Source organism: Salmo trutta, chromosome 29 (assembly GCF_901001165.1).
Source record: "Salmo trutta chromosome 29, fSalTru1.1, whole genome shotgun sequence".
Taxonomy (NCBI): domain Eukaryota; kingdom Metazoa; phylum Chordata; class Actinopteri; order Salmoniformes; family Salmonidae; genus Salmo; species Salmo trutta.
In genome coordinates this window covers 11,306,728-11,332,671 of record NC_042985.1, presented here as the reverse complement: position 1 = coordinate 11,332,671, position 25,944 = coordinate 11,306,728, and the positions used below count along the sequence as shown (strand labels likewise).

Sequence of the window (25,944 nt, the reverse complement as noted above, 5' to 3'; positions counted from 1 at the left end):
CTAGCGGTAGTCAAAGCCTTGAGGGTGTGGCGACACTGGCTTGAGGGGGCTAAGCACCCCTTTCTCATCTGGACCGACCACCGAAACCTGGAATACATCCGGGCAGCGAGGAGACTGAATCCACGTCAGGCAAGGTGGGCCATGTTCTTCGCCCGGTTTAGGTTTACCATCCCATATAGACCGGGTTCCCTAAATACTAAAGCTGACGCGCTGTCCCGTCTGTATGACACGGATGACCGACCCATCGATCCAACTCCCATCATTCCAGCGTCAAGGCTGGTGGCACCAGTGGTGTGGGAGGTGGACGCGGATATCGAGCGGGCACTGGTGTTGGAACCTGCGCCGACGCAGGTGCCCGAGGGGCGCATGTATGTGCCGCTCGATGTTCGCGATCGGTTGATTCGGTGGGCGCACACGCTACCTGCGGCGGGTCATCCTGGTGTAGAGAGGACAGTGCGGAGCCTAAGGGGGAAGTATTGGTGGCCCACCTTGGCTAAGGACGTGAGGTCATATGTCTCTTCCTGTTCGGTGTGTGCCCAGAGTAAGGCTCCTAGGCATTTACCGAGAGGGAAGTTACAGCCCCTCCCCGTTCCGCAACGACCATGGTCGCACCTGTCTATCGACTTCCTGACAGATCTTCCCTCCTCTCAGGGGAACACTGCGATCCTGGTGGTTGTGGATCGGTTTTCTAAGTCCTGCCGTCTCCTCCCTTTGCCCGGTCTCCCTACGGCCCTGCAGACTGCGGAGGCCCTATTTACCCACGTCTTCCGGCACTACGGGGTGCCGGAGGATATTGTCTCTGATCGGGGTTCCCAGTTCACATCCAGGGTCTGGAAGGCGTTTATGGAGCGGCTGGGGGTCTCGGTCAGTTTAACCTCCGGTTATCACCCCGAGAGCAATGGGCAGGCGGAGAGGGTGAATCAGGAGGTGGGCAGGTTCCTGAGGTCGTATTGCCGGGACCGGCCAGGGGAGTGGGCGAGGTATATTCCCTGGGCAGAGTTAGCCCAGAACTCACTTCGCCACTCCTCTACTAACATGTCACCCTTCCAGTGTGTGTTAGGGTACCAGCCGGTCCTGGCCCCATGGCACCAGAGCCAGACCGAGGCTCCTGCGGTGGAGGACTGGGTTCAGCACTCCAAGGAGACCTGGAGAGCAGTACAGGACTCACTGAAGGAGGCCAGTGCCAGGCAGAAGAGGAGTGCTGACCGCCACCGCAGTGAGGCGCCGGTGTTCGCACCGGGTGACAGGGTCTGGCTCTCGACCCGGAACCTGTCCCTCCGCGTGCCCTGCCGGAAGCTGGGGCCGCAGTGTGTGGGGCCCTTCAAAGTCCTGAGGAGGATAAACGAGGTGTGTTATTGGTTGCAACTCCCTTCCTATTACCGTATTAACCCCTCGTTTCATGTGTCTCTCCTCAGGCCGGTGGTAGCTGGTCCCCTACAAGAAGATGAGGTGCCGGAGGTCCCTCCACCCCCCCTGGACATCGGGGGGTCCCCGGCGTACAGCGTAAGGGCCATTCTGGACTCGAGACGCCGGGCGGGGGGCCTGCAGTACCTCGTGGACTGGGAGGGGTACGGTCCGGAGGAGAGGTGCTGGGTACCGACGGAGGACGTCTTGGACCCATCCATGTTGAAGGAGTTCCACCGCCTCCGTCCGGATCGCCCTGCACCTCGTACTCCGGGTCGGCCTCGAGGCCGGTGTCGGCGCGCTGCAGGAGCCGCGCGTCAGGGGGGGGGGTACTGTCACGAGTCCTACCGACGGTGGCGCCCCCTCCTGCTCGGGTGGCGCTCGGCGGTCGTCGTCACCGGCCTATTAGCTGCCACCGATTCCCTTTTTGTTTTTCCCTTTTTTTATGTTTTCTCACCTGCCCTGAGTTAGTCATTAGGAGGGCTATTTAGTTCAGCTGGCCCGCTTCCTATTGTGCGGGATTGTCTTTCTGTGTGTCGACATTAGTTTGCTCGACTGTGCTTGTGTTGCTGTATTTTTCCCTGTTGTTGGGAGCCCTTTAATTTTGTACGTTGTGGTTAATTAAAATTACCACACCGTGTTCGCTGCTTCCTGCGCTTCTTTCCGCCACACCACAGACAAGCCGTTACAGTACCTGTAGCCCCTGTATATACAGTTGCAAGAAAAAGTATGTGAGCCCTTTGGAATTATCTGGATTTCTGCATAAATTAGTCATAAAATTCGATCTGATCTTCATCTTAGTCACAACAATAGACAAACACAGTGTTAAACCAATAACACACAAATGATTGTATGTTTCTTGTCTATATTGAATACATCATTTAAACATTCACAGTGTAGGTTGGAAAAATTATGTGAACCCCTAGGCTAATGACTTCTCCAAAAGCTAATTGGAGTCAAGAGTCAGCTAACCTGGAGTCCAATCAATGAGACGAGATTGGAGATGTTGGTTAGAGCTGCCCTGCCCTATAAAAAAATCGCACAAAATTTGAGTTTGCTATTCACAAGGAGCATTGCCTGATGTGAACCATGCCTCGAACAAAAGAGATCTCAGAAGACATAAGATTAAGAATTGTTGACTTGCATAAAGCTGAAAAGGGTTACAAAAGTATCTCTAAAAGCCTTCATGTTCATCAGTCCATGATAAGACAAATTGTCTATAAATGGAGAAAGTTCAGCACTGTTGCTACTCTCCTTAGGGGTGGCCGTCCTGCAAAGATGACTGCAAGAGCACCGTGCAGAATGCTCAATGAGGTTTAGAAGAATCCTAGTGTCAGCCAAAGACTTACAGAAATCTCTGGAACATGCTAACATCTCTGTTGATGAGTCTACGATACGTAAAACACTAAACAAGAAGGGTGTTCATGGACACGGAAGAAGCCACTGCTGTCCAAAAAAACATTGCTGCACGTCTGAAGTTTGTAAAAGTGCACCTGGATGTTCCACAGCGCTACTGGCAAAATATTCTGTGGACAGATTAAACTAAATTTGAGTTGTTTGGAAGGAACACACAATACTATGTGTGGAGAAAAAAAGGCGCAGCACACCAACATCAACATCTCATCCCAACTGTAAAGTATGGTGGAGGAAGCATCATGGTTTGGGGCTGCTTTGCTGCCTCAGGGCCTGGACAGCTTGCTATCATTGACGGAAAAATGAATTCCCAAGTTTATGAATACATTTTCCAGGAGAATTTAAGGCTATCTGTCTGCCAAATGAAGCTCAACAGAAGTTGGGTGATGCAACAGGACACCGACACAAAACACAGAAGTAAATCAACAACAGAATGGCTTCAACAGAAGAAAATACGCCTTCTGGAGTGGCCCAGTCAGAGTCCTGACCTCAACCCAATTTAAAATGCTGTGTGATGACCTCGAGAGCGGTTCACATCAGACATCCCAAGAATATTGCTGAACTGAAACAGTTTTGTAAAGATGAATGGTCCAAAATTCCTCCTGATCGTGTGCAGGTCTGATCCGCAAATACAGAAAACGTTTGGTTGAGTTTATTACTGCCAAAAGGAGTGTCAACCAGTTATTAAATCCAAGGGTTCACATACTTTTTCCACCCTACACTGTGAATGTTTACACGGTGTGTTCACTAAAGATATGAAAAAGTATAATTGTTTGTGTGTTATTAGTTTAAGCAGTTATTGTCTATTGTTGTGACTTAGATGAAGATCAGATCAAATTTTATGACCAATTTATGCAGAAATCCAGGTAATTCCAAAGGGTTCACATACTTTTTCTTGCCACTGTAGTCTCCCTATTGTTATTTTACTGCTGCTCTTTAATTATTTGTTCCTTTTATTTCTTATTCGTATTTTTAAAACTGCATTGTTGGTTAGGGGCTTGTAAGTAAGCATTTCACTGTAAGGTCTCCTACACCTGTTGTATTCGGCACATGTCACTAATACAATTTGATTTTATATAACATTTTGCAATACGCTATTCAAGTGGATGTGTCACACGTCCAAATGTATTATTATTGGGGCGGCAGGTAGCCTAGTGGTTAGAGAGTTGGATAAATCCCTGAGCTGACAAGGTACAAATCTGTCGTTCTGCCCCTGAACAGGCAGTTAACCCACTGTTCCTAGGCCGTCATTGAAAATAAGAATTTGTTCTTAACTGACTAGCCTAGTAAAGGTAAAATACAAATGATTGGAGAATTGTCATGGCTGTTTTGAAGGCCTTAAGCAGCAATCTGGTTTCTAGCAAAGAGAGTAAATACAGTAGCTAACAAGTTGGCTAACTACTGCTCCTGCTGTCCTTTGCTAGCTACTTCTGCTTCATGCCTACAAAAATGACTAGGTCTCCAGTAAGGTTTCCATTTTGCCGACTGTTACTTACGCTATACCCAAACCAGCTGCGCGCTTGCGCCATCGTGCACAAATTGATTTTGTCCCCCCACATCAAACGCGATCACGACACGCAGGTTGTAATATTAAAACAAACTCTGAACCAATTATATTAATTTGGGGACAGGTCGAAAAGCATTAAACATTTATGGCAATTTTGCTAGCTAGCTTGCAGTTGCTAGCTAATTTGTCATATTTAGCTAGCTTGCTGTTTCTAGCTAATTTGTCCTGGGATATAAACGTTGAGTTGTTATTTTACCTGAAATGCACAAGGTCCTCTACTCCGACAATTAATCCACACATAAAACGGTCAACCGAATCGTTTCTAGTCATCTCTCCTCCTTCCAGGCTTTTTCTTCTTTGGACTTTATATGGCGATTGGCATCTGACTTCCATAGTTACCATGACGACCGACCGAACTCAGTTCATCTTTCAATCAACCACGTGGGTATAACCAATGAGGAGATGGCACGTAGGTATCTGCTTCTATAAACCAATGAGGATATGGGAGAGGCAGGACTTGCACCACGTTCAGCATCACAAATAGAACTGACTTCTATTTGAGCGCTTGGTAATGCAGACGCTCGTTGGCGCCCGCGAGCTATGTGGATACAATAATTGAATAACATGTGTGTTATTTTCAACCGAGTTGAGTCTCAGGTAATTATGAATACTTACTTTACATACACAGGCACTGATTTCCCTTGGACTACGTCTTTGTTCAGCTCAACAGCCATGATGTCTGAGTGTGGCACTTCAAACATGGGTTCAAGAAGCAATTTTTCCTTAAAAAGACAAGCGAACCCTCAATGGTTTAAGACGTACATTTCAAAATGTATGTAAAACAATTACATTTCATATTCTGAAATATACATTTAAAAATGTAAATCACAATATATACATTACATTACTGTACATTTCAAAATACATATTGAGGTACTTACCATAATGGACCTTAGCCCACGAGCACCGGTCTTCCTTTCCAAAGCCAACCTGGCGATGGCTCTCAAGGCATCTGGAGTTACATTCAGTTCACACTGGAATGAGGTAATACAAGTGTGAATGAAATCATCACAACTTTTTTGGAGGGCACACGCAAAGACATCAGAACCCACAGATGTATATACACAGACACTAGTGTGTGCACATCCAAACACAGATAAATACAGGAAAGTACGCACACCCCTCCTCCCCCCCACACCCTCTCCCCTCCTGAAACACCTTGTCCATGCTGAACAGGGTCTGGTACTGGGGGATGACGGCATTACTACTACTGCTGCTGCTACTGCTGCTACTACTATCACTGAAACTACTGCTACTTCTATCACTACTACTACTACTACTACTATCACTGCTACTTATATTAATACTACTATCACTACTACTGCTGCTGCTACTACTACTATTACTACTGCTACTATTACTACTGCTACAACTGCTGCTACTACCACTACGACTGCTGCTACTACTACTTCTATTACTATTCCTGCTACTACTACTGCTACTACTACTACTGCTACTACTGCTGCTGCTACAACTGCTGGTACTACTGCTGCTACTACTGTTGCTACTACTACAACTGCTGCTACTACTGCTGGTACTACTGCTGGTACTACTACTACCGATCCTACTACTATTGCTGCTACTACTACTACTACTGCTACTACAACTATTACTATTGCTGCTACTACTACTACTATTATTACTACTGATACTGCTGCTACTACTACTACTGCAACTGCTGCTACTACTATCACTGCTACTACTGCTACTTATATCACTATTACTACTACTACTATCACTACTGCTACTACTACTATTACTATCACTACTGCTACTAATACTGCTGCTACTACTACTACAACTGCTGCTACTACTGCTGATACTACTACTACTACTACTACTGATTAGAGGTCAACCGATTAATCGGAAAGGCCGATTAATTAGGGCCGATTTCAAGTTTTTATAACAATCGGAAATAGGTATTTTTGGACACCGATTTGGCCGATTATTATTTTTTAGACCTTTATTTAACTAGGCAAGTCAGTTAAGAACATATTCTTATTTTCAATGACGGCCTAGGAACGGTGGGTTAACTGCCTTGTTCAGGGGCAGAACGACAGATTTTTACCTTGTCAGCTCAGGGACTCAATCTTGCAACCTTACGGTTAACTAGTCCAACGCTCTAACCACCTGCTTTACGTTGCACTCCACGAGGAGCCTGCCTGTTACGCGAATGCAGTAAGAAGGCCGGGTATTTTCAAGCCGGTATGCGAGTGCCAGCGCCCCGCATTTACCAGGGGGAAGTGGGCATCCAGCCAGTACGGGCGGTGCCACTCCTGCGCTCGAGACCGCCAGTGCGCCTCTACGGTCCAGTGTTTCCCGCTCCACGCACTAGCCTTGAAGTGCGTGTCTCCAGTCTGGTATATCCACAGCCAGCATCACGCACCAGGCCTCCAGTGCGTCAGCACAGTCCAACTCAGCCTGTTCCCGCTCCCCGCACTAGCCCTGAGGTGCGTGTCCCCAAACTGGCACTTCCAGTACCAGCACCACGCATCAGGCTTCCAGTGCGTAATCCCAGTCCAACTCAGCCCGTTCCTGCTCCCCGCACTAGCCCTGAAGTGCGTGTCCCCAAACTGGCACATCCAGTACCAGTACCACGCATCAGGCTTCCAGTGCGTCAGTCCAGTCTCGAGCTTCCGACGACAGTGCTTAGTCCAGAGTGTCCGGAAACAGAACCCCGCCCAGAGTGTCCGATGACAGTTCCCCATCCAGAGTGTCCGACGATAGTGCCCTGTCCAGAATATTCGGCAACAGTGCCCCGTCCAGAGTATCCGACAACAGTACCCCGTCCAGAGTATCCGGTAAGAGTATCTAGCCCGGAACCGAGTGAGACAGCCTACAGTTCGGAACCAAGGGAGACGGCCCACAGTTCAGAGCCGAGTGAATGGGTCTACAGTCCGGAACCGAGCAAGACGGCCTACAGTCCGGAACCGAGTGAGTCTGCCTGCAGTCCAGAACCGAGTGAGTCTGCCTGCGGTCCGGAACCGAGTGAGTCTGCCTGCGGTCCGGAACCGAGTGAGTCTGCCTGCGGTCCGGAACCGAGTGAGTCTGCCTGCGGTCCGGAACCGAGTGAGTCTGCCTGCGGTCCGGAACCGAGTGAGTCGGCCTACAGTCCGGAGCCCCCAGAGACGCTCTGTAGCCCTGAGGATTCTGCAGGGGTGGACAGGTTGGGTGGGGGTTGTAGACCAGAACCTGAGCCACCTCCAGTATAGCTGGGTTGGGGAGGGGGGGTGTAGCACAGGAGCCATCGTTGATGGCAGCCACCCTCCCTTCCCTCCCTTTAGTTAGGGGTTTATTTTTTGGTTGTTTTTTTTTGTTTAGGTGCATTCGGGGTAGGCACCTTTGGGGGGGATAATGTCACGTCCTGACCAGTAGAGGGAGTATTTGTTATTGTAGTTTGGTCAGGACGTGGCAGAGGGTATTTGTTTTATGTGGTTCGGGGGGTTATGTGTATGTAGAGGGGTGTTGTATTTATGTGTTCCGGGGTTTTGGTGTATGTTCTGGGTTTTTGTGTTCTAGGTTTCTAGTTTGTATATTTCTTTGGTCTGTGTGGCTCCGATCAGGAACAGCTGTTCATCGTTGTTCCTGATTGGGAGTCATATTTAAAGTGCTTGTTTTCACCTGTTTAGTTGTGGGTAGTTGTTTTTGCACTGCATTTTGTTAGCCTGCAAAACTGTTCCTGTCGTGTTTCTGTATTTTCTTGTTTTTTCGTGTTCACATCTTTAATAAATAATATGTTGAGCACGCAACCCGCTGCGCCTTGGTCTCATCACTACGACAGCCGTGACAGCTGTTTATGACTTCAAGCCTGTCAACTCCCAAGATTAGGCTGGTGTAACCGATGTGAAATGGCTAGCTAGTTAGCCGGGTGCGCGCTAATAGCGTTTCAAACGTCACTCGCTCTGAGACTTGGAGTAGTTGTTCCCCTTCCTCTACATGGGTAACGCTGCTTCGAGGTAGGAGCAAGGAGAGGGACGGAAGCTATACTGTTACACTGGCAATACTAAAGTGCCTATAAGAACATCCAATAGTCAAAGGTATATGAAATAGAAATCGTATATAGAGAGAAATAGTCCTATAATTCCTATAATAACTACAACCTAAAACATCTTACCTGGGAATATCGAAGACTCATGTTAAAAGGAACCACCAGCTTTCATATGTTCTCATGTTCTGAGCAAGGAACTTAAATGTTAGCTTTTTTACATGGCACATATTGCACTTTTACTTTCTTCTCCAACACTTTGTTTTTGCATTATTTAAACCCAATTGAACAGTAGTAGTGGCTAAATTGATTTTATTGATGTATTATGTTAAGTTAAAATAAGTGTTCATTCAGTATTGTTGTAATTGTCATTATTACAAATAAAAAAAATTGGCCGATCAATCGGTATCGGCATTTTTTTGGCCCTCCAATAATCGGTATCGGTATTGAAAAATCATAATTGGTCGACCTCTACTACTGATCCTACTACTATTGCTGCTACTACTACTATTACTACTGATACTACTGCTACTACTACTACTACTGCTACTGCTACCATTACTACATCTGCTGCTACTACTATCACAGCTACTACTGCTACTTATATCACTATTACTACTACTACTACTACTACTACTGCTGCTACTACTACTACTGCTACTGCTGCTACTATTCCTGCTACTACAATTAATATTCCTGTTACTACTACTACTATTGCTACTTCTGCTACTACTACCGCTACTACTGCTGCTGCTACTACTGCTACTACTACTGCTACTACTATTCCTGCTACTACTATTCCTGCTACTACCACTGCTACTACTACTATTACTAGTCCTTCTACTACTACTACTGATACTACTACTGCTGCTACGACTGCTACTACTGCTGCTACTACTGCTGCTTCTACTGCTGCTACTACTGCTGCTACTACTACAACTACTGCTGCTACTACTACAAATGCTGCTACTACTACTGCTGCTACTACTACAACTACTACTACTGCTGCTACTACTATCACTGCTACTACTGCTATTTATATCACTGTTACTACTACTATCACTACTACTATTACTACTATCACTACTGCTGCTGCTACTACTACTACTACTGTGACTGCAACTTCTACTACTACTGCTGCTGCTACTACTACTGCTATTGCTACTACAACTGCTGCTACTACTACTACTACTGCTACTACTACTATTGCTACTACTACTACTACTTCTGCTACTACTACTGATATTCCTGCTGCTACTACTGCTACTACTGCTGCTCCTACTGCTGCAACTACTGCTGCTACTACTGCAACTACTGCTGCTACTACAACTACTACTGCTACTACTACAACTGCTGCTGCTACTGCTGCTGCTACTAGTGCTGCTACTACTGCTGCTACTACAACTACTACTACTATTATTGCTGCTACTACAACTGCTGCTGCTACTACTGCTACTACTACTACTATTGCTACTACTGCTACTACTACTGCCACTACTACTGCTGCTGCTACTGCTGCTACTACTAGTGCTGCTACTACTAGTGCTGCTACTACTGCTGCTACTACAACTACTACAACTGCTACTACTACTACTGCTACTACTACTATTACTACTACAACTGCTACTACTACTATTGCTACTATTACTACTGCTACTACTACTACTACTATTGCTGCTGCTACTACAACTGCTGCTACTACTGCTACAGTACTACTGATGCTACTACTACTACTGCTACTATTACTACTACTGCTGCTACTACTGCTACTTATATCACTATTACTACTACTACTCCTACTATCACGGCTACTTATATTACTACTACTACCACTACTACCACTACTACTACTACTTCACTACTACTACTACTATTACTATCACTACTACTGCTACAGCTACCACTACTGCTGCTACTACTACTACCACTCAGTCCTTCCAGGATTTGGCAGAGATTTGTTGTGATATTTGCAGGCATAAATGCTTTATTTTGCTGCGGCAATTCTGACATTTTGCATGGCAATATGCGATGATGGAAAACGTTTGTTTGCGTCTGGATCGACTGAACCACATTATGCTGTAAATGTGGGGTGATCGTCAGTTTTATGCAATAATATTGCGATGACTGTTTAATGTACAGAATGGCAAAATCCTGAAGGGACCGATTATTACTACTACTACTACGACTATTACTACCACCACCACCACTAACCCCACTGCAACTTATACCACTATTACTACCACCACCACTTGTAACACTAATACTTCTACTACCACTACTACTACTACTACTACTACTACTACTACCACCACTAATAATAACAATAATGAGTCTCCACCTTGTCCATGCTGAACAAGGCCTGGTACTGTGGTATGACAGCATTGCGTGGCTCCGTCAGGATCCTAACCAGGGTCTCCTCATCCAGGCTGTGCAGGGGAACCACCACAGGCAGGCGCCCCACGAACTCGGGGATCATCCCAAACTCGATGAGGTCCCGGGCCTCCACGTGCTTCAGGAGCCGGTCCTTCTCCTTGATCTCCAGCACGGCGTCCATCTTCGCTCCGCTGCTGTTGGCCAGGTCTGCGGCCGTAGCCGCCCGACGCCCCTGTCCCATATTAGACGGCGTGCCGAAGCCCAGATACTGCAGAGAGGAGGAGGGATTCAGTTAAAGAGGGACAGTTCTGCTACTATATGCTGATGTTGGCTGATTTTGTACTTAGGTTGCATTGTCTATTTTTTTTCTCTCCATAATAACAAAAAATATATACAGTGCATTCGGAAAGTATTCAGACCCCTTGACATTTTCCACATTTTGTTACGTTACAGCCTTATTATAAAATGTATTAAATAAAAAAAAAATCCTCAGAAATCATAACATAATACCCCATAATGAGAAAGTGAAAACAGGTTGTTAGAAATTTTAGCAAATGTATTAAAAAATAAAAAACAGAAATACCTTATTTTTATAAGTATTCAGACCCTTTGCTATGAGACTCGAAGTTGAGCTCAGGTGCATCCTGTTTCCATTGATCATCCTTGAGCTGTTTCTACAACTTGATTGGAGTCCACCTGTGATATATTTAATTGATTGGACATGATTTGGAAAGGCACACACCTGTCTATATAAGGTCCCACAGTTTTTGCATGTCAGAGCAAAAACCAGGCCACGAGGTCGAAGGAATTGTCCATAAAGCTCTGAGACAGGATTGTGTCGAGGCACAGATCTGAGGAAGGGAACCAAAACATTTCTTCAGCTTTGATGGTCCCCAAGAACACAGTGGCCTCTATCATTCTTAAATGGAAGAAGTTTGGAACCACTAAGGCTCTTCCTAGAACTGGCCGCCCAGCCAAACTGAACAATCGGGGGAAAAGGGCCTTGGTCAGGGAGGTGACCAAGAACCTGATGGTCACTCTGACAGAGCTCTAGAGTTTCTCTGTGGAGATGGGAGAAACTTCCAGAAGAACAACCATCTCTGCAGCACTCCACCAATCAGGCCTTTACGGTAGAGTGGCCAGACCTAAGCCACTCCTCAGTAAAAGGCATAAGACAGCTCGCTTTGAGTTTGTCAAAAGACACCTAAAGACTCTCAGACCATGAGAAACAAGATTCTGTGCTCTGATGAAACCAAGATTGAACTCTTTGGCCTGAATGCCAAGCGCCACGTCTGGAGGAAACCTGGCACCATCCCTACGGTGAAGCATGGTGTTGGCAGCATCATGCTGTGTGGATGTTTTTCAGGGACTGGGAGACTAGTCAGGATCGAGGCAAAGATGAACAGAGCAAAGTATAGAGAGGTCCTTGATAAAAACCTGCTCCAGAGCGCTCAGGATCTCAAACTGGGGCGAAGGTTCACCTTCCAACAGGACAACAACCCTAAGCACACAACGCTGGAGTGGCTTCGGGGCATGTCTCTGAGTGTTCCTGAGTGGAACCCGATCAAACATCTCTGGAGAAACCTGAAAATAGCTATGTAGCAACGCTCCCCATCTAATCTGACAGAGGTTGAGAGGATCTGCAGAGAAAAATGGGAGAAACTCCCCAAATACAGGTGTGCCAAGCTTGTAGTGTCATACCCAAGAAGTATCGATGCTGAAATCGCTGCCAAAGGTGCTTCAACAAAGTACTGAGTAAAGGGTCTGAATACTTATGTAAATGTGATTTTTCAGTTTTAATTTGTAATATTTGCAAATATTTCTAAAAAACTATTTTTGCTTTGTCATTATGGGGTATTGTGTGTAGATTGATAAGGGGAAAAAACAATTTAATCAATTTTAGAATAAGGCTGCAACGAAACAAAATGTGGAAAAAGTCAAGGGGTCTGAATACTTTCTGAAGGCACCATATATACATACACACAGGTGAATCTGCTACGAATATCCAAATCCTCTTGACTGCCCCTTGAACCTTCTGTCACGACTTCCGCCGAAGTCGGTTCCTCTCCTGGTTCGGGCGGCGCTCGGCGGTCGACGTCGCAGGTCTTCTAGCTATCGCCGATCCACTTTTCATTTTCCATTGGTTTTGTCTTTGTTTCCCACACACCTGGTTTTCATTTCCCAATTACTGGTCATGTATTTAACCCTCTGTTTCCCCCATGTCTTTGTGTGTGATTGTTTATTGTTCAGGTCGGTACGTTTCCGGCTGTTTTTTTCCGGGTGCTGTTTTCACCTGTGTTTTGTGGCAACCGTTATTGTTTGCACATTGGTATGTTTACTTTGTGCTATTTATTCAGTAAAGTGCGTTGTTCACTCATCTCTCCTCTCCTGCGCATGACTTCATGCACCAGCTACACCCGCCACCTGACACCTTCCCACCCACATTTGCAGTCTTTTCTGACCCAAGGCCGAATCCTAACTTGAGATAGGCCTATGCACAAATAACTTGGATTTTCACGCAAATCGTGTTAAAGTCAATTTTTCCACACACCAATTTCAAGTTAGGATTTGGTCCACAGTGACTGGACTGTATCAGGTTGAGAGCGTTGTAAACACAACTAAAGTTCTTCTCATTTACCTTGTAATGTCATGACGATACAGTGCCTTCAGAAAGTATTCATACCCCTTTACTTTTTCCACATTTCATTGTGTTACTGCCTGAATTTAAATGGATTAAATATACTATTTGGGGTCACAGGCCTAAACACAATACCCCATAATGTCAAAGAAGAATTATGTTTTTAGAAATGTTTACAAATTAATAAAAATGGTAAAGCTGAAATGTCTTGAGTCAATAAGTATTCATCCACTTTGTTATAGCAAGCCTTAATAAGTTCAGGAGTAAAAATTTGCTTAACAAGTCACAATCATTTTCATGGACTCACTGGGTGCAATAATAGTGTTTTGAACGACTACCTCATCTCTGTAACCCACACATACAATTAACTGTAAGGTCCCAAGAAGTGAATTTTAAACACAGATTCAACCACAAAGACCAGGTTTACAAATGCCTTGCAATGAAGGGCACCTATTTACATTTTTACATTTTAGTCATTTAGTAGACGCTCTTATCCAGAGCGACTTACAGTAGTGAATGCATACATTTCATACATTTTTTTTTTCTTCCCCGTACTGGTCCCCCGTGGGATAGATGGGTGAAAAAAAGCAGATATTGAATAGCCCTTTGAGCATGATGAAGTTATTAATTACACGTTGGATGGTGAATCAATACACCCAGTCCATACAAAGATACAGGTGTTCTTCCTAACTCAGTTGCCATAGAGGAAGGAAACCGCACAGGGATTTCACCATGAGGCCAATGGTGACTTTAAAACAGTTAGAGTTTAATGGTTGTGATAGGAGAAAACTGAGGATGGATCAACATTCATTATAGTGACTCCACAACATTAACCTAATTGCTTGTAATCGTTAAGGACTGGGGAGTTTTTTGGGGATAAAAAATGTACGGAATGGAGCTAAGCACATGCAAAATCTTAGAGGAAAACCTTGTTCAGTCTGCTTTCCACCAGACACTCAGATTAATTCACCTTTCAGCAGGACAATAACCTAACACACATGGCTAAATCTAGAGTTGCTTACCAAGAAGAATGTTCTTGAGTGGCCGAGTTGTAGTTTTGACTTAAATGTACTTAAAAAATGAGAAAGCGAAGAACTGAAAATAGTTTCTAGCAATGATCAACATCCAATTTGACAAAGCTTGAAGAATTTTGAAAATAATAATGAGCAAATGTTGCATAATCCAAGTGTGGAAGGTGCTTCTACAAAGTATTGACTCGGGTGTGAATACTTATGTAAATGAGATATTTCTGTATTTCATTTTCAATCAAATTTGCTAACATTTCTAATAAACACGTTTTCACTTTGTCATTATGGAGCACTGTGTGCAGATGGGTGAGAGAGAAAAAAATCTAAATATATATATATATATATATTTAATCCATTTTGAATTCAGGCTATAACAACAAAATGTGGAATAAATCAAGGGGTATGAATACTTTCTGAAGGCACTTGATCAAAGAGCTTCAGAGTCCAGGATACATTGATTCAGTGCAATATCACTTACATACAGAAAAAGTAGTTATTAAAAATGTGAAAATCAATTGAAGTAAAATTTGGAATTAAAATGTTGACATTGAAATGTTTACCTTTTCACACTTCCTCATGCTGATGATCCGGTCCAGGCCGTTGAAGGCACCGGAGGCCACAAACAGGATGTTGGTGGTGTCCACCTGGACCGTCTCACCTCTCAGTTTCCTGGAGTTCTTCTCGGGGACGTTGATGATAGTACCCTCCAGGAGTTTGAGTAGACCCTACCAAACAGAAGACATTATAAGACACACACAATGTACAATACCCCAGTGTTTCCTAAACCTCTTCTCAACCTCTTCCAAACATATAAATGTTTTTGCACCAGGAGAAATTCTCTCATTACCTCTCCTCATCCTCGAACATCTTTGCCCTAGTCATTTCTGGGCGATCAAACATGTGTCTAGAGCAAATATTGCGAAGAGAGGCAACAGCCAAGATGGTGGAAGGGTAATGAGGGAATTTATCACATGGTGCTAAACATGTTTTATTTATTTTTTACTTTTGATTTAACTCAGAGCATGTTTTGATTGTCTGAGTTTCAAGGGCAATTAGCCACTGAAGGTTATAAGACACAGGAGCTTTCCAAATAGACAATTAAGGAAGTATCGCCAAGTAAAGTTTGGATGGGAAACCACTGTAACAGGTATGTATAATCCCATGTTGGAATCCTTCTGGGAGATCAACAAGTCACCAAGTGTGGTTTTTACAGACAATGTGGTGAAGGGTCAAGGAAATCTGTTATAAAGCCAGAATCTACAGGTTTTATAACCGACAGGGCAAACAGTGTTCATGGCAGGACTGTACCGCCTGACAGATCTACATATCTATAAATAATCTAACCACTATAATATCTATCTATACACAGTATACACTGACCTGCTGTACTCCCTCACCCCCCACATCTCGTAACTGGTGGATTCCGGGCACACTGCCAATCTTATCCACCTCATCCAGGAACACGATGCCTGCGAGGGCCAATCAGTGAAGAGACCGAGAACCAATCACCATTCAGAGCAGGTTAGCATACAGTATATCAACATTTTTACCACACAAGAATATTTGGCTTCACCATGGTTCATCACACATGCGATATATATGTTGCACAGCAGTCATGAAAAATGTGGGCCTACATTGTCCCTATTTTCTATCTTTAAAGGTACAATAGGAAGGAATCACTGCGACATTTCCTGGTTACTAAAATTCTAATGGTTCGCTTAATTTCAGTGTATGCGACAAAAGAAGTCCTGAATAGTGTAGAGCATCATTGTACCATCTAAACCACTAAGAAATATATGTTCAATAACTAAAAATATATTTTTTTCAGATGTTTGAAGATGCTATACAAAACTCAAAGTAAAACGAGCAAAAACGGGAAGCACAGAAAAATAGCACACATAGAACGGATCTACCGCTTCTCAGACATACTTTCAATGAGAATGACAGATCTATAACATTTCTATGTGCATTTGGTCGGTGATCAAAAAAGCTGCCTACTGTGCCTTTAATTCAGTTATTTACTTTGAAAAACATCCACTCTTAGGGCATTTAGAGAAGTTGATCTGCTACAAGTACAGTAACTGATAAGCTAGTCGGACAGATGGCACGTTTCATAAACTTTTCTTTATCCAATGAAATCATTCACCATCAAAACTCTACCAACTCTTAGGACAAGGACCGAAGTTGATGTGCTTAAAGTACAGTACTTGATAAGATAGTCATACTGTTGTCACATTTTACACAGAACCACAGACATTCACATACACAAGCAAGTAAGTTACACATTATAGCATATACCTTGTTGTGCTTTCTCAACAGAGTTGTTGGCATCTTGGAGGAGCTTGGCCACCACAGACTCAATGTCTTCGCCCACATAGCCTGCCTGGGTTAGTGTGGTGCAGTCACAGATGGCGAAGGGCACATCCAGGCACCTAGCCAGTGTCTGGGCCAAGAGGGTTTTACCTGCAATATGGATGTCAATCAATTTCAGGCAATAGGAAATACCAATGCATCCATTTTACAACTTTTGTTTAAAGGAATACTACACTAAAAAACCTTTGTGTTAAAGGGATACTTCAGGATATTGGCCCTTTATCTACCTCCCCAGAGTCAGATTAACTCATGGATACCATTTTTATGTCTCTGTGTGCAGTTTGAAGGAAGTTGCTAACTAGCACAATCACAACAAACTGTGCATGTCAGCAGTCAGCTATTCAAGAGCCCTTTCAGTACAGAGCAAAAACTGTCATGATGATGACTTTGAGTGTACTATTGCTTTAACGCAATTTGTGTTTCCTGTAATATAGATGTCAAAGCCAAGAATCCTATTACAATTTATTTTGTATGTGTTTTGTTTGATCCCTCTTGGGAACTCGTAAAAGACTACGTACGACTACGCAACAGATGGCATTCATGGTTGTAAAAGTAGATGTTAGCTTATAGCAATTGACTTTAGAGTCATGTCAGAAAGCGTGACAGTAATGCCATCTGTAATGCCATAACTGTGTCACCTTATGCAGAGCAGTGCAGGGTGAATTCAGGCCCTAGGCGCAACTCTTACTGTCAGTGTCATAACTGTGTAAAATCAGTTTCCATCCACCCTTATGAGCATTTATGACAACTGCTACTGTATGTCATTACTACCCTACGCAGGCCTAATGACAGTGTAGGGCCAATTGAAGAGCTGACTCAATGACAAACTGTTTAATCACAGAGGGACACAGGAGTCTCTGCTCAAAGTAGCACACTATAGTAGAAAAAGACTTCCCTTAAAAATTGGCACCTGCTCCAATTCTTTCAAAGCTCACCCGATCCGGTGGGTCCCAGCAGCACGATGTTGCTCTTCTCCAGTTTGATGTTGGCGTGGTGAGAGTCGAGCACCTCGCCCCCCCTCTTCTCCTGGGCAGGCTGCTGGCTCTGCTGCTGCACTGACGCACCCAGCGCGTTGCCATGGGGATTTTTCCCAGCGATCTGCAGCAACTCTAAAATAACAGACAGAGAGGAGGTTAAGAAAGGGAGGGAATGGAGAGACAAGGGGGGAGAGAGAGAGAGGTCAGCTAGGAACGTAGTGCACTATATAGGAAATAAGGGTGTTGTGTGAATAAACATTGGACTAAGGCACAGTGTATTGTTACTGTGTGGAGAGATATATATACCATGTGCATGTGCATGATTAACAACAAGGTTACTAGGCCACTATCTGTCTGTCTGTATTTCTGTCTGATTGTCTTTGTCTGTCTGTATTTGACCACCATATCCTGTCTGTCTGTCTGTCTGTCTGTCTGTCTGTCTGTCTGTCTGTCTGTCTGTCTGTCTGTCTGTCTGTCTGACTTACTGTAGATGTCTAAGAGAGGGCCACAGGGCCCTCCCTGTGGCTCAGTTGGTAGAGCATGGTGCTTGCAACGCCAGCATGGTGTGTGCAACACCAGGGTTGTGGGATCGATTCCCAAGGGGGGCCAGTACAAAAAAAATAAATAAAGATGAAATGTATGAAATGTATGCACTCACTACTGTAAGTTGCTCTGGATAAGAGCGTCTGCTAAATGACTAAAATGTCAAATGGAACATGGGAAAGAGACTATTAGCGAGCTAGAGACCATTTTGGTGAGAGAAGTGCTGAAAGCCCCTGGCTGCATGTAACTAATATTCTGTACGAGTTACTGTACCACTTACTTGTCAATCTGTGTTCATCCTCTTGTCGTCTCTAGCTCCACAGAACGAGAGTGAAAGTTGCCATCTGACATTGTCACTAGTAGTGTTATCTGACGTCGTCATTAATAGGGCGGCAGGTAGCCTAGTGGTTAGAGCGTTGGACTAGCAACCGAAAGGTTGCAAGATCAAATCCCTGAGCTGACAAGGTAAAAATCTGTCGTTCCGGCCCTGAACAAGGCAGTTAACCCACTGTTCCTAGGCCATCATTGAAAATACGAATTTGTTCTTAACTGACTTGCCTAGTTAAATAAAGGTATAGAAACTGTCCAGTGAAAAGCTCCCTTTTAAAAGTTAATATTCTGTTAACTCATACCCAAATAATGTTGTTGACTCATCATGTCACGATCGCTATCTTCGAACTCCCAATCATAAATAAACCAAGGTGCAGCGTGCATGGAATTCAACATCTTATTAATGAAAATGAAACTCACCAAAACAACAAACAGGAGGAAAACGTGACGTTCTGGAGCTGCTCAAAGGCAGCTACACAAAAACAAGATTCCACAACTCAAGGAGGGAAAAAGGGCTGCCTAAGTATGGTTCCCAATCAGAGACAACGATGGACAGCTGCCTCTGATTGGAAACCACACTCAGCCAAAACAAAGAAATAGAAAAACTTGATTGCCCACCCCACATCACACCCTGACCTAACCAAACTAGAGGAAAATAAACGTCTCTAAGGTCAGGGCATGACAGTACCCCCCCCCCAAAGGTGCGGACTCCCGGCCGCAAACCTGAACCTATAGGGGAGGGTCCGGGTGGGCATCTATTCTTGGCGGCGGCTCTGGTTTGGGGCGTAGCCCCCACTCTGCCCGCTGATCCCCCCGCTTCTGTGTCGCCGGAGGAACCAGACCGTGGATCATCGCCGGAGGCTCTGAACTGCCGACCGCCGCTGAAGACTCCGGACTGCCGGCCGCCGCCGAAGACTCCAGACCTTTGCCGGAGGCTCCGGACTGGGAATCGTCGCCAGAGGCTCTGGACTGGGAACCGTCGCCGGAGGCTCCGGACTGGAGGACTTCGCTGTAGGCTCCGAGACATGGATCATCACTACAGGCTCCGCGCCATGGATCATCACTGGAGGCTTCTTGACATGGATCATCACTGGAGGCTCCGGGCCATGGATTATCACTGGAGGCTTCGTGCCATGGATTATCACTGGAGGCTCCGGGCCATGGATTATCACTGGAGGCTCCGGGCCATGGATCATCCCTACAGGCTCCGAGCCATGCATCATCACTGGAGGCTTCGTGCCATGGATTATCACTGGAGGCTCCGGACCATGGATTATCACTGGAGGCTTCCTGCCATGGATCATCACTACAGGCTCCGGGCCATGGATCATCACTGGAGGCTTCGTGCCATGGATCATCACTGGAGGCTTCGGACCATAGATCATCACTGGAGGCTTCTTACGTGGAGCTGGAACAGGTCTCACCGGACTGGGGAGACGCACTGGAGACTGGGTGCGCAGAGCAGGGTATACTGGGCCGTGGAGGCGCACTGGAGGTCTGGAGCTTAGGGCTGGCACAACCCGTCCTGGCTGGATGTTTACTTTAGCCCGGCAAGGGCGGAGCGCTGGCACAGGACGAACTGGGCTGTGCAGGCGCACTGGTGACCCAGTGCGTAGAACTGGTGCAGGATATACTGGGCCGTGGAGGCGCACTGGAGGTCTGGAGTGTATGGCTGGCACATCCTGTCTTTGCTGGATGCTCAACCTAGCTCGACAACTGCAGGGCGCGAGCACAGATCGCACCGGCCTGTGAATGCGCACTGGCGACACTGGAGGCCTAGTCCTGGTCTCTCCTGTGTCGCCTCCACGGACCAGGCCTCCAGTGGGTCTCCCCATCCTGGTTAGTCCTGTGCCGCCTCCCAGGACTAGGCCTCCAGTGGGTCTCCCCATCCTGGTCCGTCCTGTGCCGCCTCCTAGGACTAGACCTCCAGTGGGTCTCTCCAGTCCGGAGCCGCCAGAGCTGCCCGCCAGTCCGGAGCCGCCAGAGCCGCCCGCCAGTACAGAGCCGCCAGAGCCGCCCGCCAGTCCGGAGCCGCCAGAGCCGCCTGCCTGTCCCGAGCCGCCAGAGCCGCCCGCCTGTCTGGAGCCGCCAGCCTGTCCGGAGTTGCCAGAGCCGCCCGCCTGTCCGGAGCCGCCAGAGCCGCCCGCCTGTCCGGAGCCGCCAGAGCAGCCGCCTGTCCGGAGCAGTCAGAGCCGCCCGCCAGCCCGGTGAGTCCTGTGCCTGCACCTAGGGCCAGGCCTCTTACATGTCTCCTCAGCCTGGTGAATTCTGGGTCAGTGCCGCCGGAGCCGCCAGGGACGCCCGCCAGCCGGGCGCAACCATCACCGCCAGCCGGGCGCAACTAGGGTCGCCCGCCAGCCGGGCGCAGCCATCGCCACCCGCCAGCCGGGCGCAGCTATCACCGCCCGCCAGCCGGGCGCAGTCAGGGTCTCCCACCAGACCTTCGGCGCGGCCAGGTGCGCCACCTAAGAGGGCGACGCCGAGGGTGGAGCAGAGGCCACGTCCCGCACCTGAGCCGCCGCCGTAAGAAGGCCCACCCGGACCCTCCCCTTCAGAGTCAGGTTTTGCGGTCGGAGTCCGCACCTTGGGGGGGGGGGGGGGGGTACTATAACGCCCTGGCCATAGAGAGGGGTTTTTTTCTTTATTTTGGTTAGGCCAGGGTGTTACATTGGGTGGACGTTCTATGTGCAATTTTCTATGTTGGTTTGTTTCATTGATTTTGGCCATATGGCTTCCAATCAGGCACAGCTGTAGAGTGTTGTTGCTGATTGGGAGTCACACATAAGTGCCTGTTTTTCCGTTGGGGTTTTGTGGGTAATTGTTTCTGTTAGTGTTTTGCACCTGACAGGACTGTTTGGCTGTCGGTTTTCTTATTTTTGTATAGTGTTCTTTCGTCTATTAAATATTCAATGATGAACACTAACTCCGCTGCACCTTGGTCTACTCTCTCTCACGACAGCCGTTACAAGAAATCTGGAAACCCTGGGTCATTACTTTAAATCCATGGATGAGGAAGGACTGCAAGAGATGGCGTTTTATTTTTGCCTTTAAAAGCCATTGTACACTAGCCAAACCATTGCAGAGGAGCCTGCAAGAGAACACTTTATCCTACCATTCATTCCATTCAGCTGTGATTCTGTTTTACATTACACATGGGCTAATGCATTTTGTTAACCTGAGTGAATGGCATGCTGTTACATTTCAAGGTGCACAGTAGAAAAAAAGTGCCACTGCACTTAGGATGCATCTTGATAGTATAAAGTCGCTTCCTCTCATCTCCTCTTCTTCTTCTGCACTGATTTGAAGACACAGGATAGCTACTCAACAGTTCCTTTCACCTGTCAAGTTCATTCACATAGGTACAGATGGAGAAAATAAGATGCGAGGAAGGGAGAAGGCCATTTCAGACAAATGAAATACAGAGTCAAACTGGAGATAGACAGCTCAGGGATTGGGACGGTACCAACCTCGTGGAGTAAGGGAGGCCTGCTTCTCCACCTCCGCCTGTGGCTTGGTGCCCGCTCCCGGAAGGTTATTGTAGATGCGCTTGTAGTGGTTGTAAACAGCTACCGCCAGCACTTTCTTTGCATAGGACTGTCCAACAACGTACTTATCCAGGTAGGCATAGATCTGAAAGACAATTTGGTAACACTTTACATAAAGCATAATGCATGATGCAGTTATAATGTGTTACAAGACTTATCATAAGCATCAATGACCCTCCTTACAATGTCACATTATGATAATCTTATAATGATCCTAAAAGAACAGCCATTTTGAGTCAGTTGAAAATGTCCCACATACAGTGGAAAAAACACATTATAAATAAGCCTTATAATAAGACATTAATTATAAAAGCTCATACAAGCCAATAACAAGTTATAAAGTTGATTTATACATTCATTTTTGGATTTTGAATTTGAGAGTGTCTACATTTCTCCAGCCCCATTCCCCAACCATAGCTGTTTACACAAAAAAGTGGCGGTGTGGCCGCATTGTTGTTGTTTGTTACCAATAAGTTCTGCAGACAGTTTATAGACACATTGGTGCTTTTGTCGTACAATCTCTACTTGTTCTTCTTTCAGTGGTATGGCGGATGTTACAAAGCCCGGTAAGCTATAACTTAACACGGATGACTGAACCACCCGTTGTCTGACAGACACAACAAGTGGATGTGTTGGGACATTACAAGAGGACAGACAGTAGCTGGAAGGGTTGAATGCAGTTTGAATGAGATGTATCAGCCTGATTTCACATTATTGTGATTATTTTGGTAACACTACTTAAAGACTGCAAGTATAATGCAGTTATAATGCATCAAGACTTGTCGTAAGCTTATATGACCGCCTTATAATGTCTAATAATCATCCTGATTACCATATACTTTTAAAAGTCTGTATGTTTATTGGATAGAGAGAGATACAGGTGAAAGATAGAGGCGTGTGCTGAAATAGCAGTGGGCCGGATTAGAACCCATGCTGCAGCGGTATGTGTGCACCTGAGGCAGCGGCTTAGACCACCAGACCATCCTACTTTTCTTCTTGTCCCACTTGTTAACACTTTACTTAAAGCCTGCAGGTATAATGCATTGTAAGACTTGTCCACTGTACCTTTTTAGGAGGAGGGGGAGGTTTCTGCTGGAAGGCCAGTTTGACGGCCTCGTTGGCTGCTTCCTGCTCCTTATTGAGACTCTTGCTGGAGTCGGTCTCTGACAGCACCACAAAGAAGTGATGACATTTCTCACATTTCACAAAGCGGGTTGAAGCTAGGGAGAGGAAGGGGGGAAGGATGTTATGGCACCAACTAAGCCGGATCATGATATTGCTAGTGGGGGCATAAGCACACAAACTAGACCTGTGTTACACTTAGCTGCTCTGTGACTGTGACCCATTTGTTACATAAGGACTTTATTTGTTAATAACATGCAATATGTCTGACAGCTGTTGCCCAGTAGTCTGGCATTCCCTATAGATGTGTGAGCTGCACTGAGCCAGTAGATACTAGGTAAAGGAGATCAGATGAAAGCTAGGGTAACACCATATTCTCTTAAATGCTGTCCCTTCCACAAGATGTGCATGTCATTCAGACTGGTACTGGTACTTGTACATGTTATAAACCATATGTTCAATTAATTAAAATAAATTAAAAGAAAGTAAGTGTCAGGGTCACTGCACAGTTTGCTAGCCTGGGTTCCCAATCTGTTTGTGCTGTCTTGCCTACTCGTATGGTCAATTGGCATATCTTTGGCATAACAACGACCATATATGAGTTGGCAGTACAGCACAAACAGATCTGGGAACAGGCTAACAGTTTGCTGCTTGTTTCAAAGCACTTTTCAAAGCACTCAATTTCACATAATTGAGATTTGCTCCTGTGCCAAGCTTGACCGTACACAATTCCTCTCCTCTCTTTTCAATTCCTCTATTTTCAAATATGCAAAGAAAAGTAAAACACTTACACACAAAGGTTTCTACATGTGTGCAGGCATCTCCACACTTGGGACAGCGTAGCTGGCTGCCTCCTTTTCCGGAGCCATCGGAACCTCCTCTTTTCCCACTTCCTGCATCACCAACTGATTTCTGTCAAGAGTGGAAGAGCAGAGGACGTAGATTAGGTACTGTAGCTCCTGCTGGGACTAGATCATTCACCATGAAGGAAGTCATGAAGATATTATAACATTCAATCAACTTTACTTATAGCCAACCGGTATTTTTTTAAAAATATTTTACCTTTATTTATGTCTTATTAATAGTAACAACATGTTAATAAGGCCTGATTTTGACATACCTTTCCTCCATCACCGGAGCCATCTTTGACATCTTTTGATGAAAAACATACAGATGATTCGGAGAAGGATCTCACAGGAACTCTTCTGGTTAATCGGACTTCAGGTGTTCCTGGTCTGCTAATAGAAAATAACTGGACTCTGGTGGAAGAGATACCTGTGAACGTACAAGCAGATTCAATCAACTGACATACTGTTAATGTACATTTTCTAAATCAGCAAAGCAAACGTTGAGCATATTATTAATCAATAGATAAAAATACCTATATTTCCTCATACGTTTCAAATATGAATCCATAAGGGGGCATGTCCCCGAAAGCTCCCCTAAACATACATTTATTCATAACATGAAAATGTGGACAAAATCTTTGGATAAATAACTAACTGTAATGCATGCACCACCACTGTATGGTACTTTCTTGCGTAACACTGTAAGTCAAGTTCACATCAGCTTAGCTAGCTTTAGCTACAAGGCTAACAGGTAGATGTTGCAGGTTCCAACTTTGCAAAACAACCATGTTACCCCATTTCACATTAGTTTGCTTTTCTCAACACCTCATATTCATTATTTGTGCTGTATTTGAACTTTATATGATTGTGCAACTTGCAAGCTGGCTGGCTAGAAGACTAACGTTAGCTAGCTAGCCAGCAAGTTAGCTAGCTAGCAAAATATGCTTACCTTTTTGAGAAGTTATGAACAATCTCGCCGCTGATCTGCATGTGCATGACATTCTTTTATTTAAGTCGACAGAAAAGATAGAAATAGGAATGTGGGGAATATCACAGAGTATTACAAAAACTAGCTAAAGTATATGTTGATTGGCAGGCTAGCTAGCTAGCTTAGCCGGCTAACGAACCAGCAGTAGCGTTGGTAAATAGAGCACACTGTTTAGTTTAGCCAGCATTAACGTATCCAGTCTGTGTGTCTGGTCCGAACCTGTAGAAAAGGAGTTGAAAATAGGATGTAATTATAATGCAGAACAATATCCATAATATGAATGTGTTATTATACCTGGAGACTACATCTAGCTAGAGAGCGGAGACTAGTGTGACAGAACAAGTATCAAGTAACTTAACGTTCTAGCTAGCTTGCCAATAAAGTAGTCTAAACATATACTTACGATTATGCTGGCTTGAAAGCCAAACAAATACAATCATCGATTAAATGTAAATCAAATGACACTGTCATGCTGTCAATACCACAGAGGGTGCGAGTTACACAACCCTCATGTATTTTCTTAGTGTATTCTTGAGTGATGTAACCAATGATTGGTGTTATGATGGGCCATTCAGAAGAGAGCAGAAAAAAACGTATTCCCTTTGTACAGTAGGTTGTAGATCTAGAACAACCAGAATAAGATTCGAACAGAGCGGTATTAAATATGACTCTGGATTGGAGTAATATGGGCAACCAATAACTATTCTTCAAGACAGGATGAACAAAATACACTTCCCCGTACAGCTATTATTATTGGCTTGAGCTCAAGGGCGATTCCACGCCAGGACAAACAAAACATATTTAGGGTAT

The 25,944-nt window shown here is 45.3% G+C and overlaps 1 protein-coding gene across 1 annotated transcript in view; it reads right to left on the bottom strand.

Moving 5' to 3' along the window:
• The window catches only part of LOC115166895 (ATP-dependent Clp protease ATP-binding subunit clpX-like, mitochondrial), a 31,304-nt gene extending 5,504 nt beyond the window's left edge, over positions 1-25,800 (bottom strand). Inside the window, exons 1-13 of the mRNA XM_029720801.1 lie at positions 25,538-25,800; positions 25,096-25,353; positions 24,419-24,573; positions 24,090-24,210; positions 23,242-23,396; positions 22,099-22,261; positions 17,717-17,890; positions 16,707-16,871; positions 15,789-15,877; positions 14,969-15,133; positions 10,708-11,010; positions 5,266-5,358; positions 5,000-5,106 (exon numbers count right to left, since the gene is read on the bottom strand). Of these exons, the coding sequence (XP_029576661.1) occupies positions 5,000-5,106; positions 5,266-5,358; positions 10,708-11,010; positions 14,969-15,133; positions 15,789-15,877; positions 16,707-16,871; positions 17,717-17,890; positions 22,099-22,261; positions 23,242-23,396; positions 24,090-24,210; positions 24,419-24,573; positions 25,096-25,147 (1,742 nt within the window). The 5' untranslated portion in view covers positions 25,148-25,353; positions 25,538-25,800. The remainder of the gene's footprint in view (positions 1-4,999; positions 5,107-5,265; positions 5,359-10,707; positions 11,011-14,968; positions 15,134-15,788; positions 15,878-16,706; positions 16,872-17,716; positions 17,891-22,098; positions 22,262-23,241; positions 23,397-24,089; positions 24,211-24,418; positions 24,574-25,095; positions 25,354-25,537) is intronic.
• Positions 25,801-25,944: the final 144 nt, after the last annotated feature.